Here is an 18,467-nt window from a genome sequence, read left to right on the forward strand (position 1 = left end):
CCTATGTCGCCAGGCATCGGGAAATTGATTCTCCCCGGCTGTCCCTCTTTATGTATGGTATGTTGAGTTGTGCGATTGTTCTTAATAAGGGTTTCTTAATTGTTCTGCTTTTTTAACATTGGATTTGTAGGCTGTATTGTTTGTTGGGAGCTGCTCCGAGTCCTCGGAGAGGGGCGGCAGACAAATCAAATCAAATCAATCAATCAATAAATAAATAAATAAATAAATAAATAACTATCCAGCCATCTATCCAGCCATCTATCTTATCTATTTATCTATTTATCTATCTATCTATCTATCTATCTATCTATCTATCTATCTATCTATCTATCTATCTATCTATCTATCTATCTATCTAATCTATTTATCTAAGCCAGTGTTTGCCAACCTTGGCAACTTGAAGATATCTGGACTTCAACTCCCAGAATTCCCCAGCCAGCATTCGCTGGCTGGGGAATTCTGGGAGTTGAAGTCCAGATATCTTCAAATTGCCAAGGTTGGCAAACACTGATCTAAGCATTGTTGATTCTCACTTCCCCAATGCATCAAATTACGTGTTGTGCTAAACTGAAAACCCGTGCAATGGGTTCCTGAAACGCTTCGGGGTTTGCACCCCTGCGCACAACAGCCCGACCTGATTTTCACCCCCGCTTCTCTTTGAAGGCCATGAAAGCCAGCTCGGAAGCGACCGAATTGCTACAGAACATCCGCCAAGCCAAAGAGAGGGCCGAGAAAGAGCTGGAGAAACTGCAGAACCGGGAGGATTCCAACGAAAGCATGAAAAAGAAATTGCTGGAAGCCGAGGTTAGCAGCGTCGTCACGTTGATGGGTTGGGTTACACATATGAAAAGTCTTGTGCGGCAGCCTGGTTTTCTTTCGCCGACTGAAAGTTTGGTTTAAAGATTCACAGTGTTCCCTCGCTTTTCGCGGGGGATGCGTTGCGAGACCGCCCGCGAAACTCGAATTTCCGCAGAGATGCGGAAGTAAATACACTATTTTTAGCTATGAACAGTATCACAAGCCTTCCCTTAACACTTTAAACCCCTAAATTTACAATTTCCCATTCCCTTAGCAACCATTTAGATTATTACTCACCATTTTCATGTTGGCTGCATAGCTAGAGGTATAACAAGCAGGAAGAGGGAGATTGTGATCCCACTGTATAGAGCGCTGGTGAGACCCCATTTGGAATAATACTGTGTTCACTTCTGGAGACCTACAAAAAGAGATGGACAAAATTGAACGGGTCCAAAGACGGGCTACAAGAATGGTGGAAGGTCTTAAGCATAAAACGTAGCCAGGAAAGACTTCATGAACTCAATCTGTATAGTCTGGAGGACAGAAGGAAAAGGGGGGACATGATCGAAACATTTAAATATGTTAAAGGGTTAAATAAGGTCCAGGAGGGGAATGTTTTTAATAGGAAAGTGAACACAAGAACAAGGGGACACAATCTGAAGTTAGTTGGGGGAAAGATCAAAAGCAACATGAGAAAATATTATTTTACTGATCCTTGGAACAAACTTGCAGCAGATGTGGTTGGTAAATCCACAGGAACTGAATTTAAACATGCCTGGGATAAACATATATCCATTGTAAGATAAAATACAGGAAATAGTATAAGGGCAGACTAGATGGACCATGAGGTCTTTTTCTGCCGTCAGTCTTCTATGTTTCTCCTCTTCACAACCTTATCTATTTATTAAAGTTTATTTAAATTTTTTTACTAAAGGCGGACGAAAGTTTGGCGATGACATATGATGTCATCGGGTGGGGAAAACCATAGTATAGGGGGGGGGAGCAAAGTATTTTTTAAGTAATATTTTTGAAAAAAATGTGGTATAGACTATTCGCGAGGTTCGAACCCGCGAAAATCGAGGGAGCACTGTATTGCATTTTAGCAATTGGAACCGAAGTTTAGATAAAGGCAGAAGTGAATTTGGAGGGCAATCACCCAGCTGCTCGTGGTCACCTGAGCTCAGTGAAGGGCTGCAAATATTTTTGCTACCACACTGTAGGCGTGGCTTATTTTGTGGGTGTGGCCTGCCAGCCATGTGACCAGGTGGGAGTGGCTTGACGATCATGTGACTGGGGTGTGTGGCTTAAAGGTCATGTGACTGGCTTAAAGATGACCAACTTGACATCGCTCACGTCAAGGGTTTGGGTTAGGGTGCCTGGCCTCTCCTCGCCTCAAAGAGATACAATTTCCCTCTCTATTTACTATTATTATTATTATTATTATTATTATTATTATTATTATTTATTGGATTTGTATGACTGAACCTCCAAAATACACTCTTTAATTCTATATATATATATACCATATGTGTACATACACAAGTTTTCGGAGAGGGGCGGCATACAAATCTAATAAATTATTATTATTATTATTATTATTATTATTATTATTATTATTATTATTATTATTATTACATATTATACACAGGCACACAAAAATATACATTATCTACTATATAAACTGTATGTGTATGTACACACACAAAAACGCACGCACGGCTCTTCTAAAATTATACACATCCAACCTCATTTATTGCGAGATGAAAAACATCCCCAGAGCCCAGAAGGGGGAAAAAGAAGAAAAATTCAAAAATTTTCTACTGGTTCTGTGTACCTGACTATACTTGGCTGCATAGCTAGAGGTATAACAAGCAGGAAGAAGGAGATTGTGATCCCCTTATATAGAGCGCTGGTGAGACCACATTTGGAATACTGTGTTCAGTTCTGGAGACCTCACCTACAAAAAGATATTGACAAAATTGAACGGGTCCAAAGACAGGCTACAAGAATGGTGGAAGGTCTTAAGCATCAAACGTATCAGGAAAGACTTCATGAACTCAATCTGTAGAGTCTGGAGGACAGAAGGAAAAGGGGGGACATGATCGAAACATTTAAATATGTTAAAGGGTTAAATAAGGTCCAGGAGGGAAGTGTTTTTAATAGGAAAGTGAACACAAGAACAAGGGGACACAATCTGAAGTTAGTTGGGGGAAAGATCAAAAGCAACGTGAGAAAATATTATTTCACTGAAAGAGTAGTAGATCCTTGGAATAAACTTCCAGCAGACATGGTTGGTAAATCCACAGTAACTGAATTTAAACTTGCCTGGGATAAACATACAGTATATCCATTGTAAGATAAAATACAGGAAATAGTATAAGGGCAGACTAGATGGACCAGGAGGTCTTTTTCTGCCGTCAGTCTTCTATGTTTCTATACCCGTAGGAGCCCATCACTGCCTGAGCTTGTGGTGGGAAACCACCATTCCTTAATTTGGAACTGGGCAAATTTATATGGTACGGCAGAATTGTAATTTTTTAAAATGGCCATTTTTGCTTTTTTGTTGTTTTTCCAAACGGTTTGGGCTTTCTAACTCAATTTCAAATCCAATCTTCCAAGGTTTTCATGTGATGGCAAAACTTTGGGTCACTCTCCAGATTCTCCCTTTTTGGAGGGGGTTTCATTCTGAAACATCTCCCCCTGCGTACGTAGTTTTCTGTGTATGATATGACTGTATGTATGTTTTTTTATATATTGGGGTTTCTTGCTTTTTAGACTTTTTAAATGTATTATTGTTATTTTAGAGTCTAACGATTAGATTTGTCATTATATATTGTTTTTATCATTGCTGTAAGCCGCCCTGAGTCTACGGAGAGGGGCGGCATACAAATCTAATAAATAATAATAATTCTGCCTTCTTGTCTAACCCTGTGCCTAGGAACGGCGCCATTCTCTGGAGAACCAAGTGAAGCGGCTGGAGACGGTGGAACGGCGCGAGAACCGACTGAAAGAAGATATCCAGACAAAATCTCAGCAAATCCAGCAGATGGCCGATAAAATTCTGGTGGGTAGCAATGGAAAAAAACGAGGGGAGTTTTCAAACCGGAGTGAGAGAGATTTAGTGGGAAGTGTTAAAGACAGAAAAAGTAACGTGGTTTGAAGATTCCGAATTATAACCTCCTGCAGGTGGGGACAGGTAAAAAATTATCAACCTTTTTAATAATGACCTGGGTCCCTGTGGCTGAAAAGAGATGCGGTGGGTGCTTTAAGGGAAAACACCAACTTTCAAGCTTTCTCAGGGGTGTTTGACAGCAGCCGTAAATCATGAAAATCTGCCCCAATAAAAAAGCACACATTAATATGTGATAGTCTCTTGCCCCCTCTTAACACTGATTTGTTGATGCGATAGAGCTTTTCAAAGGGCAACTGAACTTCCTTGAAAACGTAATGAAGAAGGAAGGAAGGAAAGAAAGAGAGAAGGAAGGAGAGAGAGAGAGTGAAAGGAAGGACAGGAAGGCAAGAAAGGAAAAAGGAAGGAAAGAAAGAGAAAAAAGAAGGAAAGGAAGGAAGGAAGAAAAAGAAAAGAAAGAAAATGAAGGAAGGAAGGCAAGAAAAAAAAGGAAAGGAAGGAAGAAGGGAAAAAAGGAAGGAAAGAAAGAAAGAAAAAGAAGGAAGAAAGGAGATAGGGAAAGAAAGCAAAGGAAGGCAAGAATGAGAGAAAGAACAAGGAAGGAAGAAAAAGGAAGAAAGAGGAAAAAAGGAAAGGAAGAAAAAGAAAAGAAAGAAAAGGCAAGAAAGAAAAAAGAAGGAAAGGAAGAAGTTAAAAAAAGAAAAGGAAGGCAAGAAAGAAAAAGAAGGAAGAAAGGAGAGAGAGAGAGAGAGAAAAGGAAGAAAAGGCAAAAATGAAGAAAGAAAAAGGAAAAAAAGGAAAGGAAGGAAGAGAGAAGGAAAGAAAAAGCAAAGGAAGGCAAGAAAGAAAGAAAAAAAGGAAGAAAGGAAAGAGAGGAAAAGGAAGAAAAGCAAAAAAGAGAAAGAAAAAGGAGGGAAGAAAAAGGAAACAAAGGAAAGGAAGGAAGAAAGAAGGAAAGAAAAAGAAAAGGAAGGCAAAAAAGAAAAAAGAAGGAAGGCAAGAAAGAAAGAGAAAGGAAGGAAAGGAAAGGAAGAAGGAAAGAAAGGAAGAAGGAAAGAAAGAATTTAGTAATTAATTAATTCTTGAACAGGCTAGAAATAAGGACTCTTCTAGCCCCCTCTGCCTTCTCCCCTGGGTGGGCTCCTCGTACTGTTTCTCTTTCCCACGGAAGAGCCTTGGCTTCCAATTGCCGCAACAGATGCTCCCGACTCTCAACAAAGGGGTGTTTCCCTGCCCTTCAACATGTTGGAGTTCCATGACAATGGAGCCTGCAAAGCCAAGCTTGGAGAAGCCTTGGCAGTCTCACCCGTGTCCCGGAATCTGCCGGGTTTTCCCACCGTATTGGAGAAGGACCGAATTAATCACCTTAACTCTTTCCTCTCTGCAAATAATCTGCCGATGGGAGTCCGTCGGGCGCCTCCCTAGGCTTCTCGCTAGGGCAAAGGAGACTTTGTGCGAAGATCTCCCCTCTCGCTTAGAGGTCTAGGACCTTCTGTTGATAGGGCAAAGGAGACTTTGTGCGAAGATCTCCCCTCTCGCTTAGAGGTCTAGGACCTTCTGTTGATAGGTGGTCCTAATACCCAGTTAGATGCACACCTACGGACAGGTAAAAGTGGCCCTCAACTTAAGGTCATTTCTTTAAGGACCAGTCAAAGTTTGTTGGTTTTATTTCCTAAATATGTAGTTCCATTTAATACAAATTCTATATCAGTGATGGCGAACCTGATGGGGTGAGCTATCATCAATATGCCGATGATACCCAGTTATACATCTCCACCCCATGTCCAGTCAACGAAGCAGTGGAAGTGATGTGCCGGTGCCTGGAGGCTGTTGGGGCCTGGTTGGGTGTCAACAAACTCAAACTCAACCCTGATAAGACGGAGTGGCTGTGGGTCTTGCCTCCCAAGGACAATTCCATCTGTCCGTTCATTTCCCTGGGGGGAGAATCATTGACCCCCTCAGAGAGGGTTCGCAACTTGGGCGTCCTCCTCGATCCACAGCTGACATTAGAGAAACATCTTTCAGCTGTGGCGAGGGGGCGTTTGCCCAGGTTCACCTGGTGCACCAGTTGCGACCCTATTTGGACCGGGAGTCACTGCTCACAGTCACTCATGCCCTCATCACCTCGAGGCTCGACTACTGTAACGCTCTCCACATGGGGCTACCTTTGAAAAGTGTTCGGAAACTTCAGATCGTGCAGAATGCAGCTGCGAGAGCAATCATGGGCTTTCCCAAATATGCCCATGTCACACCAACACTCTGCAGTCTGCATTGGTTGTCGATCAGTTTCCGGTCACAATTCAAAGTGTTGGTTATGACCTATAAAGCCCTTCATGGCACTGGACCAGACTATCTCAGGGACCGCCTTCTGCCGCACGAATCCCAGCGACCAGTTAGGTCCCACAGAGTGGGTCTTCTCCGGGTCCCGTCAACCAAACAATGTCACTTGGCGGGACCCAGAGGAAGAGCCTTCTCTGTGGCGGCCCCGGCCCTCTGGAACCAACTCCTCCCAGAGATTAGAATTGCCCCCACCCTCCTTGCCTTTCGTAAGCTGCTTAAAACCCACCTCTGCCGCCAGGCATGGGGGAACTGAGATATACTTTCCCCCTGGGCCTTTACAATTGTATGCATGGTATGTTTGTATGTGTGTTTGGTTTTGTATATTAAGGGGTTTTAATTTGCTTTTAGTATTGGATTATTATTGTATACTGTCTATGATTGCTGTTAGCCGCCCCGAGTTTTCGGAGAGGGGCGGCATATAAATCCAATAAAACTTGAAACTTGAAACTTTTTTCCTCGGGTGCCAAAAGAGCATGCATGCATGCTATCGCATATGCGCAGGTGCCCACACCCATAATTCAATGCTTGGGGAGGGCGAAAACAGCTTCCCCACCTCCTGAAGGCCAAAAATTGCCTGTTTCCCAACTTCCGGTGGGCCCAGTGGGCTCGTGTTTCACCCTCCCCAGGCTCCAAAGGCTTCCCTGGAGCCGGGGTAGGATAAAAACGCCCTCCCCCATCCCTCTGGAGGCTCTTTGGAAGCTGAAAACACCTTCCTGGAGTCTCCGAGAGCCAAAAATCAGCTGGCCGGCACACACATGCATGTTGGAGCTGAGCTAGGGCAACGGCTCGCACGCCACCAGATATGGCTCCTGTGCCATAGGTTTGCCATCACTGTTCTATACTGAATCTGTGAAACTCGGACATCTGCTTGGCTTTGGAATACTGTGTTCAGTTCTGGAGACCTCACCTATAAAAAGATATGGATAAAATTGAACGGTGTCCAAAGACGGGCTAGAAGAATGGTGGAAGGTCTTAAGCATAAAACGTATCAGGAAAGACTTCATGAACTCAATCTGTAGAGTGGAGGACAGAAGGGAAAGGGAGGACATGATCGAAACATTTAAATATGTTAAAGGGTTAAATAAGGTTCAGGAGGGAAGTGTTTTTAATAGGAAAGTGAACACAAGAACAAGGGGACACAATCTGAAGTTAGTTGGGGGAAAGATCAGAAGCAACATGAGAAAATATTATTTCACTGAAAGAGTAGTAGATGCCTGGAACAAACTTCCAGCAGATGTGGTTGGTAAATCCACAGTAACTGAATTTAAACATGCCTGGGATAAACATAGATCCATCCTGAGATAAAATACAGGAAATAGTATAAGGGCAGACTAGATGGACCAGGAGGTCTTTTTCTACCGTCAATCTTCTATGTTTCGGACAGTCCGGAAATCGCTTGTTCTGCAACATGAGTAGTTTTTGCACCAGTTCGGGCAAAACCAGTAGTAGGTACCTGTGGTTGGCGCGCACCCACCTGGGCACAATCCTGCCCTATATTTATTTATTCATTCATTCATTCATTCATTCATTCATTCATTCATTCATTCATTCATTCATTCATTCATTTGATTTTTATGCCGCCCTTCTACATAGACTCAGGGCGGCTTACAACATGTTAGCAATAGCCCTTTTTAACAGAGCCAGCCTATTGCCCCCACAATCCGGGTCCTCATTTGACCCACCTCGGAAGGATGGAAGGCTGAGTCAACCTTGAGCCGGTGATGAGATTTGAACCGCTGACCTTCAGATCTACAGTCAGCTTCAGTGGCCTGCAGTATAGCACTGTACCTGCTGCGCCACCCCGGCTCTTTTTGCTGTGGTTTTGATGGCCGCACACATGCGTCGACGGGGCGCAAGAGCAAATTCCTGTTTCGTCCAATGCTCTGCGCATATGCGCACTCGCACGTTTCCGGTGCTGGGCAAACTGATGTTGAGGGAATGTGAGGCCCACCTCTGTTCCTCACGCGGCGCACGTGCCTTCCATGCTTCGCTCTTGCAGGCTCTGTTCTTCGCGGCGGCCACCTGTGGCATTTGAAAGTGGCTCGGGAAGGAGCGCGGCTCCCAGGATGAAAGAAAGGGCAGCGGGGCCGAAATTAATGAGCACAGGCTTTGGCCAGAACAAGACAGCGTGACTCATCCTCCTCAGTGGAGGCAGAGGAATCATCCTCCTTCTGCAGGGCGGTTGCAACTTGGAGGTGGCCAACTGCCGTGGCCCGCAGCAACCCAGCTTACATATCCATTATTATTGGCTTTTTTTGGAAGGCACCCCCAGATTCGGGGAGTTTTCCAAGAAAACTTTCAAAATCCACAATAACTAAGGATTTGTTTTAAAATAAACAAAGGAGGCTAGCGGTCTTCTATTGTAAGACTTATGTCAGAGGCCTTTCTGGTGTCCTTGGGTGGTTGAATGTATAAATGTATCTCTCTCTCTATCCATCCATCTATCTTTATCTGTCTGTTTGTCTGTCTATCTATCTGTCATCTCTATCTATCTATCTATCTATCTATCTATCTATCTATCTATCTATCTATCATCTCTCTATATATCTATCTATCTACCTACCTACCTACCTATCTATCATCTATCTATCTTATCTGGATTGTCACATGTTGTTTTTATCATTGTTGTTAGCCGCCCCGAGTCTACGGAGAGGGGCGGCATACAAATCCAATTATTTATTATTATTATTATTATTATTATTATTATTATTATTATTAAATTATCTTATCCATCTATCTATCTACAGTATATGTCTGTCTGTCTGTCTGTCTGTCTGTCTGTCTGTCTGTCTGTCTGTCTGTGTCTGTCTATCTATCTATCTTATCCATCTATCTATCTACAGTATCTATCTATCATCTATCTATCATCTATCTATCTATCTATCTATCTATCTATCTATCTATCTACAGTGTCTATCTATCTATCTATCTATCTAATATTTACTATCTCTCTACTATCTATCCATCTATCTTTATCTATCTGTCTATCTGGTTCCGAAGTATTCTGGTCCGATGCCATGAAGGGCTTTCTTTCTTTCTTTCTTTCTTTCTTTCTTTCTTTCTTTCTTTCTTTCTTTCTTTCTTTCTTTCTTTCTTTCTTTCTTTCTTTCTTTCTTTCTTGATTTGATTTGTATGCCGCCCCTCTCCGTAGAATTATAGGTCATTAACAACACTTCGAATTGTGACCGAAAACTAATCGGCAGCCCTTGCAGGCCGCGGAGTCTTGACGAAACGTGGGCAGATCTAGGAAGCCCCACGATAGCTCTCACTATCGTTTTTAATCCAAAAGCAACTCTTGAGATTCTGGAGGATGGCCGAGAGTTGGGTTGTTGTTGTTTTTTGGAGAATGGTTTCATCCAACCCTAAAAATTAAAAAACGGAGATCTTTTTTTTTTCCAAAGGAAGCAACCGCTTGAGTTAGGAATCTACTTCAAAGGAGAGAAGCGAAAAAAAGGAGAAAGATAGATCCTCGAACGAGTCTTTATGTTTTTCCCTGGGCTTCTTGCCGTGTAGGCGGGAGCTGACAGCTTGCTATGGCAACAGAGGTTGGGGCAGCTGAGTAGGAGCTGCTGGGGAAGAAGATTTTAAGGTTTCCCCCCCCCCCCCCCCTCTGCCCCAGGAGTCTTCAACAGCTTTCAACTTGCACTTCTTGACTTTCTGCAAAGATCTCTCCATGTCGGGGAAATAGGTCACGGTTGGGGTTTTTTCTCTTGTTGTTGCTGTTGTTGGCTTGCCTTGGAACATACACTTAAACCGATTGCGGAGAGAGGCGTGCTATTTCTGGGATTAAAAGAAAAAAGAAAACAGTGGTTCGTATAGCAATAGCATTTTGCAAGAACAATTTAGACTTATATACCGCTTTTATAGCCCTCTCTAAAGCGGTTTACAGAATCAGCATATATTGCCCCCAACAATCTGGGTCCCCATTTGACCCACCTTGGAAGGATGGAAGTTTGAGTCAGGGAAGGAAGGAAAGAAGGAAGGAAGGAAGGACAATAGCAATAGCACTTAGACTTATATACCGCTTCACAGTGCTTTTACTGCCCTCTCTAAGCGGTTTACAGAATCAGCCTCTTGCCCCCAACAATCTGGGTTTTGATTTGACCCAGCTTGGAAGAATGGAAGGCTAAGTCAACTTTGAATCAGGAAGAAGGAAGGAAGGAGGGAGGGAAGGAAGGAAGGAAGGAATAGCACATATACCGCTTCACAGTGCTTTTACAGCCCTCTCTAAGCGGTTTACAGAATCAGCCTCTTGCCCTCAACAATCTGGGTCCTCGTTTTACCCACCTCAGAAGGATGGAAGTTTGTGTCAAAGAAGGAAGGAAAGAAGGAGGGAGGAAGGGAAGGAGGGAAGGAAGGAAGGAATAGCACATATACCGCTTCAAAGTGCTTTTAAAGCCCTTTCTAAGGGGTTTACAGAATCAGCCTCTTGCCCCCAACAATCTGGGTTTTGATTTGACCCAGCTTGGAAGGATGGAAGGCTGTCAACTTTGAATCAGGAAGAAGGAAGGAAGGAGGGAGGGAAGGAGGGAAGGAAGGAAGGAAGGAATAGCACATATACCGCTTCAAAGTGCTTTTAAAGCCCTCTCTAAGCGGTTTACAGAATCAGCCTCTTGCCCTCAACAATCTGGGTTTTGATTTGACCCAGCTTGGAAGAATGGAAGGCTAAGTCAACTTTGAATCAGGAAGAAGGAAGGAAGGAGGGAGGGAAGGAAGGAAGGAAGGAATAGCACATATACCGCTTCACAGTGCTTTTACAGCCCTCTCTAAGCGGTTTACAGAATCAGCCTCTTGCCCTCAACAATCTGGGTCCTCGTTTTACCCACCTCAGAAGGATGGAAGTTTGTTTCAAGGAAGGAAGGAAAGAAGGAGGGAGGGAAGGAAGGAAGGAATAGCACATATACCACTTCAAAGTGCTTTAAAGTCCTCTCTAAGGGGTTTACAGAATCAGCCTCTTGCCCCCAACGATCTGGGTCCTTGTTTTACTCACCTCGGAAGGATGGAAGGCTGAGTCAACCTTGAGTCAGGAAGGAAGGAGGGAGGGAGGAAGGAAGGAAGAAAGAGTACTAGCAATAGCATTTAGACTTACATACCCCTTCATAGTGCTTTTACATCCCTCTCCAAGCGGTTTACAAAGTCTGGCTCCTCATTTGACCCACCTCGGAAGGAAGGAGGGCTGAGCCAACCTTGAGCCGGTGGTGAGATTCGAACTGCTGAACTACAGCTAGCAGCTTGCTGAAGTTAGCCTGAAGTGCTGCACTTCAGGCTAACTTCAGTAAAAATATTATACTAACTTCAGTAAAAATATTATTTTGCTGAAAGAGTAGTAGATCCTTGGAACAAACTTCCAGCAGACCTGGTTGGTCAATCCACAGTCACTGAATTTAAACATGCCTGGGATAAACATAGATCCATCCTAAGATAAAATACAGAAAATAGTATAAGGGCAGACTAGATGGACCATGAGGTCTTTTTCTGCCGTCAATCTTCTATGTTTCTATATTTCTTAACCAACACGCCACCCCGGTATAATTGTTGATGGGCTGTCAAAAATGGGGTACGGTCTCCTGCTTGTGTGTGTGTGTGTGTGTTTGGGGGTTGGACTAGATGACCTCCAAGGTCCCTTCCAACTCTGTTAATCCGATGCATGTAGGATCCAATCTGGGTTGGTCGTGCCGGAGGCCCATCCCGGGAACGTCTCTCTTAATGGAATGCACACTGTTCTTAAAAAACACACAAACACACAACAGCACACACACTCGGCTAGGGAGAAGTTCCCCGAGGATGTTTTCGAGCATGAGTCCGAAAGCTCGGAAGGCAGAATCTTCCTGTCCCGGCGAGCGACCCAGATTGCATCCTGCAAAAATAAACAACAACACAAAAAGCCCCACAATTATCCTGGGACACGTAAATTCGCACCGAGCGATATTCAAGAATTTCAGCCTACAGATGGGCCTGTAATTTATTCATGTGCAATGCAGAAGAAGGATTGTCGGTCATGCAGCCGGTTGCAAATGAATGCACGAAGCGCATGCCTTTCTTTAAAGAACGGCCTTTCGGGTCACGATTCGTATTTTCTCATGCAGAAGATTTTTTTTTTCAAGGTGGAGATAAAGATGAAACCAGAACTTTTTTTCCCCTTTCGGTTGGTCGGTTCTAATGGGGGAGGGGGAAGCTGGAAGGGGACACTGCTGAAATATACACTGCTCAAAAAAATTAAGGGAACACTTAACACTTAAACAACACAATATATGTATGGAGTGAAATAAAATATTAATTGATGCTAAGCAAAATAACTATGTATCGAACGTCACTGAAACTGAATGCATTATATGTTCTATAATTTATTTATTTATTTATTTATTAGATTTGTATGCCGCCCCACTCTGTAGACTCAGGGCGGCTCACAACATACAATAAAATAATTCAAAACAAATGTAATAAATTTTAAAAATTAAAAAAAAAAGTTTGTTTATTTGTTTGTTTGTTTGCTTATTTATTTATTTATTTATTTATTTATTTATTTATTTATTTATTTGATTTGTGTGCCGCCCCTCTCCATATAAGTTTATAAGCAGATTTGTCTGTCTACTTTCTTTCATTTTCCTTTCTTTTTTTATGTTTTGTTTGTTTAGATTGTTTTTTATAGAAACATAGAAGACTGACGGCAGAAAAAGACCTCATGGTCCATCTAGTCTGCCCTTATACTATTTCCTGTGTTTTATCTTACAATGGATCTATGTTTATCCCAGGCATGTTTAAATTCAGTTACTGTGGATTTACCAACCACGTCTGCTGGAAGTTTGTTCCAAGGATCTACTACTCTGTCAGTAAAATAACATTTTCTCATGTTGCTTTTGATCTTTCCCCCAACTAACTTCAGATTGTGTCCCCTTGTTCTTGTGTTCACTTTCCTATTAAAAACACTTCCCTCCTGAACCTTATTTAACCCTTTAACATATTAAAATGTTTCGATCATGTCCCCCCTTTTCCTTCTGTCCTCCAGACTATACAGATGGAGTTCATGAAGTCTTTCCTGATACGTTTTATGCTTAAGACCTTCCACCATTCTTGTAGCCCGTCTTTGGACCCGTTCAATTTTGTCAATATCTTTTAGTAGGTGAGGTCTCCAGAACTGAACACAGTATTATTCCAAATGTGGTCTCACCAGCGCTCTGTATAAGGGGATGTAGAAACTTTATATGTAGAAACTTAATAAAGTTTATTAAAAAATAAATAAAACAACACAATTAACTCCAAGTAAATCCAACCTCTGTGAAATCAAACTGTCCACTTAGGAAGCAACACTGACTGACAATCAATTTCACCTGCTGTTGTGCACATTCAACTTTGTACAGAACGAAGTATTCAATGAGAATATTTCATTCATTCAGATCAAGAGGTGTTATTTGAGCGTTCCCTTTATTTTTGTGAGCAGTATATATTTTGACAGCAGCGACGGATAAATTGACATTAATAATAAAAGTTAAGAAAGAAACCAAAGGTCACTTCACTCTCGCTTAACGGCAGAAATGGAGGCCTCAGCCGTGGCCGTTAAGTCGAGGACCGCTTGTGATGACGGTGGGTTTGTGCAGCCCCTTCTGCGTCTTTCCTTTGGAGTTTTGAGAGGCTGAAACAAAATTGTCTTTTCTCCTAGGAACTGGAAGAGAAACACAGAGAAGCTCAGCTGGCGGCCCAACACCTGGAGTTACACCTGAAGCAGAAAGAACAAATGTATGAAGAAAGGCTCAAGGTAAGACATGGGTTGGTAAGACTCCACTGCGTTGAGTTTGGGAAAGGAAAGTCAATACCACTGGCACTTGGGCTTAGAGACAGTTTCGCTGTGGCTTTTCAGCCCCTGTTTAAGCGGTTTACAGAGTCAGCCTCTTGCTCCCCAAACAATCTGGGTCCTCATTTTACCCACCTTGGAAGGATGGAAGGCTGAGTCAACCTTGGGCTGGTCAGGATCGAACTCGAAATCATTACAAAATGTTCTACAGATGGCACCTGCCACCCGCTAGACTTGCAAAAATGCATCCAAATTTATCACCACTATGTTGGAAGTGCAGGGAAAAACCAGGTACATATTACCACATCTGGTGGACATGTGAAACCACCCAAAAATATTGGTATAAAATCAAAATTATGCTAGAACAAATCACCTCCCAGACCATCCATGCAAAACCCGAACTATTTTTATTAGGAATCATAAGACAAAACTTTAATAAAGAAAACAAATATATTATAATTCACATTATTACAGCCGCAAGGATTCTATATGCACAATACTAGAAACAGGAAAAAAAACCCAACCGTTCTATCCCTTTTGATTAAAATAAGGGAATGTGCAGAAATGTCCAAGCTAACAATGGAATTGCAAAACAAGGATGAAACAGATTTCTATAAAGCATGGGAGAAATGGTACCATTGGTTAAAAAAAAGAAATTACTTAAAAATTATACATCAGGAAAAAAATTCAACTAAAACAGCATGTAAAACCAGTAAATAACGACATGAATCATAATATTAAATTGAAACGATAAAATGTAAACATCGATCGACACAAATTTTGAACTACAAAGAAACTGAAGGAATAAATTTATAAATCGCTGATAAATGATGACACTAGCAACTACGTCAAATACATATGGATAAAACTTCAGGAAAATCTATACCACCTATATACGTAAACTACAGGCCGCAAAACATAGAAGCCCCAGCTCTAACGCTGGTCCCCCACACTCTTCTTACTACTCTTTCCTTGCTTTATTTTTCTATTCTTCCTCCTCTTGTATTTCTTTCCCTTCTTTCTAAATCCCTTTTCCTTTCTTTCCCTCTCCATCCCCAACCACGCATGCTATATAAGTAAACTATAATTGCTAGAATGTACATTATATATATTCCCTTTACTTTTCTGTACCCTGTTTTTAATGTGTATAACCAATAAATATTTTTTTAAAAAAAGGATCGAACTCTTGGCAGTGGGGCAGAGTACGCCTGCAATACCGCATTTTAACTGCTGCGCCACCTCTAGGACAAATTTTGGGAGAGCTCGGGTTCCAAAACTAATGAAGTGGCATACAACAGAAGGCAAATCAAGGGCAGTGATGTCATACGTGCATAACACAAACAAACACAAACACAGTTTGTTTGTTTATTTATTTATTTATTTATTTATTTATTTATTTATTTATTATTTAGATTTGTATGCCGCCCCTCTCCGCAGACTCGGGGCGGCTCACAGCAAAAATACAACAAATCATGACAAATCCAAATAAATTTAAAAGATTTAAAAAGAACCCCATTTACTAACATACACACACACAAACATACCATACATAAATTAGACATGCCCGGGGGAGGTGTTTCAGTTCCCCCCTGCCTGATGACAAAGGTGGGTTTTAAGGAGTTTATGGAAGGCGGGGAGAGTAGGGGCAGTTCTAATCTCTGGGGGGAGTTGGTTCCAGAGAGTTCGGGGCCGCCACAGAGAAGGCTCTTCCCCTGGGGCCCGCCAACCGACATTGTTTAGTTGACGGGACCCGGAGAAGGCTCACTCTGTGGGACCTAATCGGTCGCTGGGATTTCCTCTTGAGCCCTCCAGAAACCCCAAAGAAATTGTGCAGCAAACTGTAAATCGCAACCATGTGGGCTGTGGTTGTTGTTTTGCCTGCCCAGTTAGCTCAGCTGGTGCATTAAATCACAAACAAAACCTCCCACTTTAAATACACAACACAAGGGGAGGATTCCAGCTGCAGTCCATCTCTTGATGCGACTGCTGTGCGCTCTGCAGCCATCTGGCTGAAAACATTCGAGAACCATATCACCCAGGCAGAAAGCCAACGCTGCTCCCCCTCCCCAGTCGGGTGCAAAAATATTGATTTATTGTGTTGGAGAGCTCAGTAATGGGAGGGCAGGGGTCTCTAACCTTGGCAATTTTAAGCCTGGCGGACTATTTTTTAAAATTCTTTTTCTTTCAACATAAATTCCAACATAGAAACATAGAAGACTGACGGCAGAAAAAGACCTCATGGTCCATCTAGTCTGCCCTTATACTATTTCCTGTATTTTATCTTAGGATGGATATATGTTTATCCCAGGCATGTTTAAATTCAGTTACTGTGGATTGACCAACCACGTCTGCTGGAAGTTTGTTCCAAGGATCTACTACTCTTTCAGTCAAATAATATTTTCTCACGTTGCTTTTGATCTTTCCCCCAACTAACTTCAGATTGTGTCCCCTTGCTCTTGTGTTCACTTTCCTATTAAAAACACTTCCCTCCTGGACCTTATTTAACCCTTTGGCATATTTAAATGTTTCGATCATGTCCCCCCTTTTCCTTCTGTCCTCCAGACTAGACAGATGGAGTTCATGAAGTCTTTCCTGATACGTTTTATGCTTAAGACCTTCCACCATTCTTGTAGCCCGTCTTTGGACCCGTTCAATTTTGTCAATATCTTTTTGTAGGTGAGGTCTCCAGAACTGAACATAGTATTCCAAATGTGGTCTCACCAGCGCTCTATATAAGGGGATCACAATCTCCCTCTTCCTGCTTGTTATACCTCTAGCTATGCAGCCAAGCATCCTACTTGCTTTTCCTACTGCCCAACAACAATGCAACGTACAGTGATACCTCTACTTACGAACTTAATTCATTCCGTCACCTCGTTCTTAAGTAGAAAATTTTGTAAGAAGAAGCAATTTTTCCCCTAGGAATCAATGTAAAAGCAAATAATGTGTGCGATTGGGGAAACCCCAGGGAGGGTGGAGGCCCTGTTTCCTCCCAGGAGATTTCTAAATAGAGACCCCACGGAGGCTTCTCCCCATCTTCTCCTGACTTGTTTCCTTCCAGGAGATTCCTAGAGAGGCCCCACAGAGGCTTCTCCCTGCCTTTTCCGGCCCTGTTTCCTCCCAGGAGATTCCTAGAGAGGCCCCACGGAGGCTTCTCCCCGCCTTTTCAGGTCCTGTTTCCTCCCAGGAGATTCGTAGAGAGGCCTCACGGAGGCTTCTCCCCACCTTTTCCGGCCCTGTTTCCTCCCAGGAGATTCCTAGTGAGGCCCCACGGAGGCTTCTCCCTGCCTTTTCCGGTTACAGTTTCGGAGGTTCGGGTGGAAAATGGTTTTTGAGAAGAGGCAAAGAAATCTTGAACACCCGGTTCTTATCTAGAAAAGTTTGTAAGTAGAGGCGTTCTTAGGTAGAGGTACCACTGTACCTAACATAAAATGCAACATTCTGTTGGTAACTCATCAACCATCATAAAGTTTGCAATAATATTCTGATTTTGTCATCCAGTTAGATCCATTATCTTCTGATTAAATTCCCTCCTTAATGTTCCATTAAATGTATAACACAAACAACATTTCTAACTTATTAAATGTTATGTCGTAGTGCCTCCGACTTCTCTTTTCACATTTTTCTATAAACTAAAAAACCCTGTATAATCAATCAAATATTAACAAATTAAAGACAAATAAACACAAACAAATTTCAGACCTTTCTCCTCTCCCTCTAAATGGTAGATTTTTACTAATCCTAGATTTTAAAGTTATTTCCCACTTGTTCTGCCGGGCTCTCTGATAGGAGCCTCCCGAAAATTCAAGGGTACAAATTTCAAACACACACACACACACGTTTGAAAATTCAAAACACTGTTCTTTATCACAAAATTCAAAATAAACTAAGCACTCCTTTTGTATTGCAAAGAGCACTCTTCCCAAAACAACCGGGTAGTCTGTACAATTTCCCTTAAGCAGTCACTAAGTACTTAGCTAGCAGCTGTGAAGAAACCTCACACCCCTTCTTCTTCCAACTGCTCTGCTTTGGTTTCAAAGGCGTGAAAAAGCAACAAAGTCCAGCGACATAAGATTCCTGACGAACTGAGATCAGATATTCTTCCACAACGGCCAAACCCACATGCTGCTATTTATAGCAGCAGCCCTAATTACTGGAGCCCCACCCAAACACAGGTGGCCTCCCTTATTTCCTGTAATATGTTCTTACTTGGTCTCTTCTACACATAATTCTGCGCTTGCGTGGGTCCAAAATGTCATCATCTGAAGCTATAGAAGATAAAGAAGATTGACTGCCTTGGCTGTGTGCCAAGCCCCCCTCTGCCGAGTCACTCCCACCTTCTTCTTCGTCCGAGGAAACTAAACTCTGAAGTGATTCTGTCGGCAATAACACAGGCCTGTGACATGTTGA

At 42.5% G+C, this 18,467-nt stretch overlaps 1 protein-coding gene across 1 annotated transcript in view; it reads left to right on the plus strand.

Moving 5' to 3' along the window:
• CIT (citron rho-interacting serine/threonine kinase) overlaps positions 1-18,467 on the plus strand; it is a 157,267-nt gene that overhangs the window by 55,610 nt on the left and 83,190 nt on the right. Inside the window, 3 exon segments of the mRNA XM_070763102.1 lie at positions 664-804; positions 3,737-3,862; positions 13,926-14,021. Coding sequence (XP_070619203.1) covers positions 664-804; positions 3,737-3,862; positions 13,926-14,021 — 363 coding nt within the window.

This window comes from Erythrolamprus reginae, chromosome 10 (assembly GCF_031021105.1).
Source record: "Erythrolamprus reginae isolate rEryReg1 chromosome 10, rEryReg1.hap1, whole genome shotgun sequence".
Lineage (NCBI taxonomy): Eukaryota > Metazoa > Chordata > Lepidosauria > Squamata > Dipsadidae > Erythrolamprus > Erythrolamprus reginae.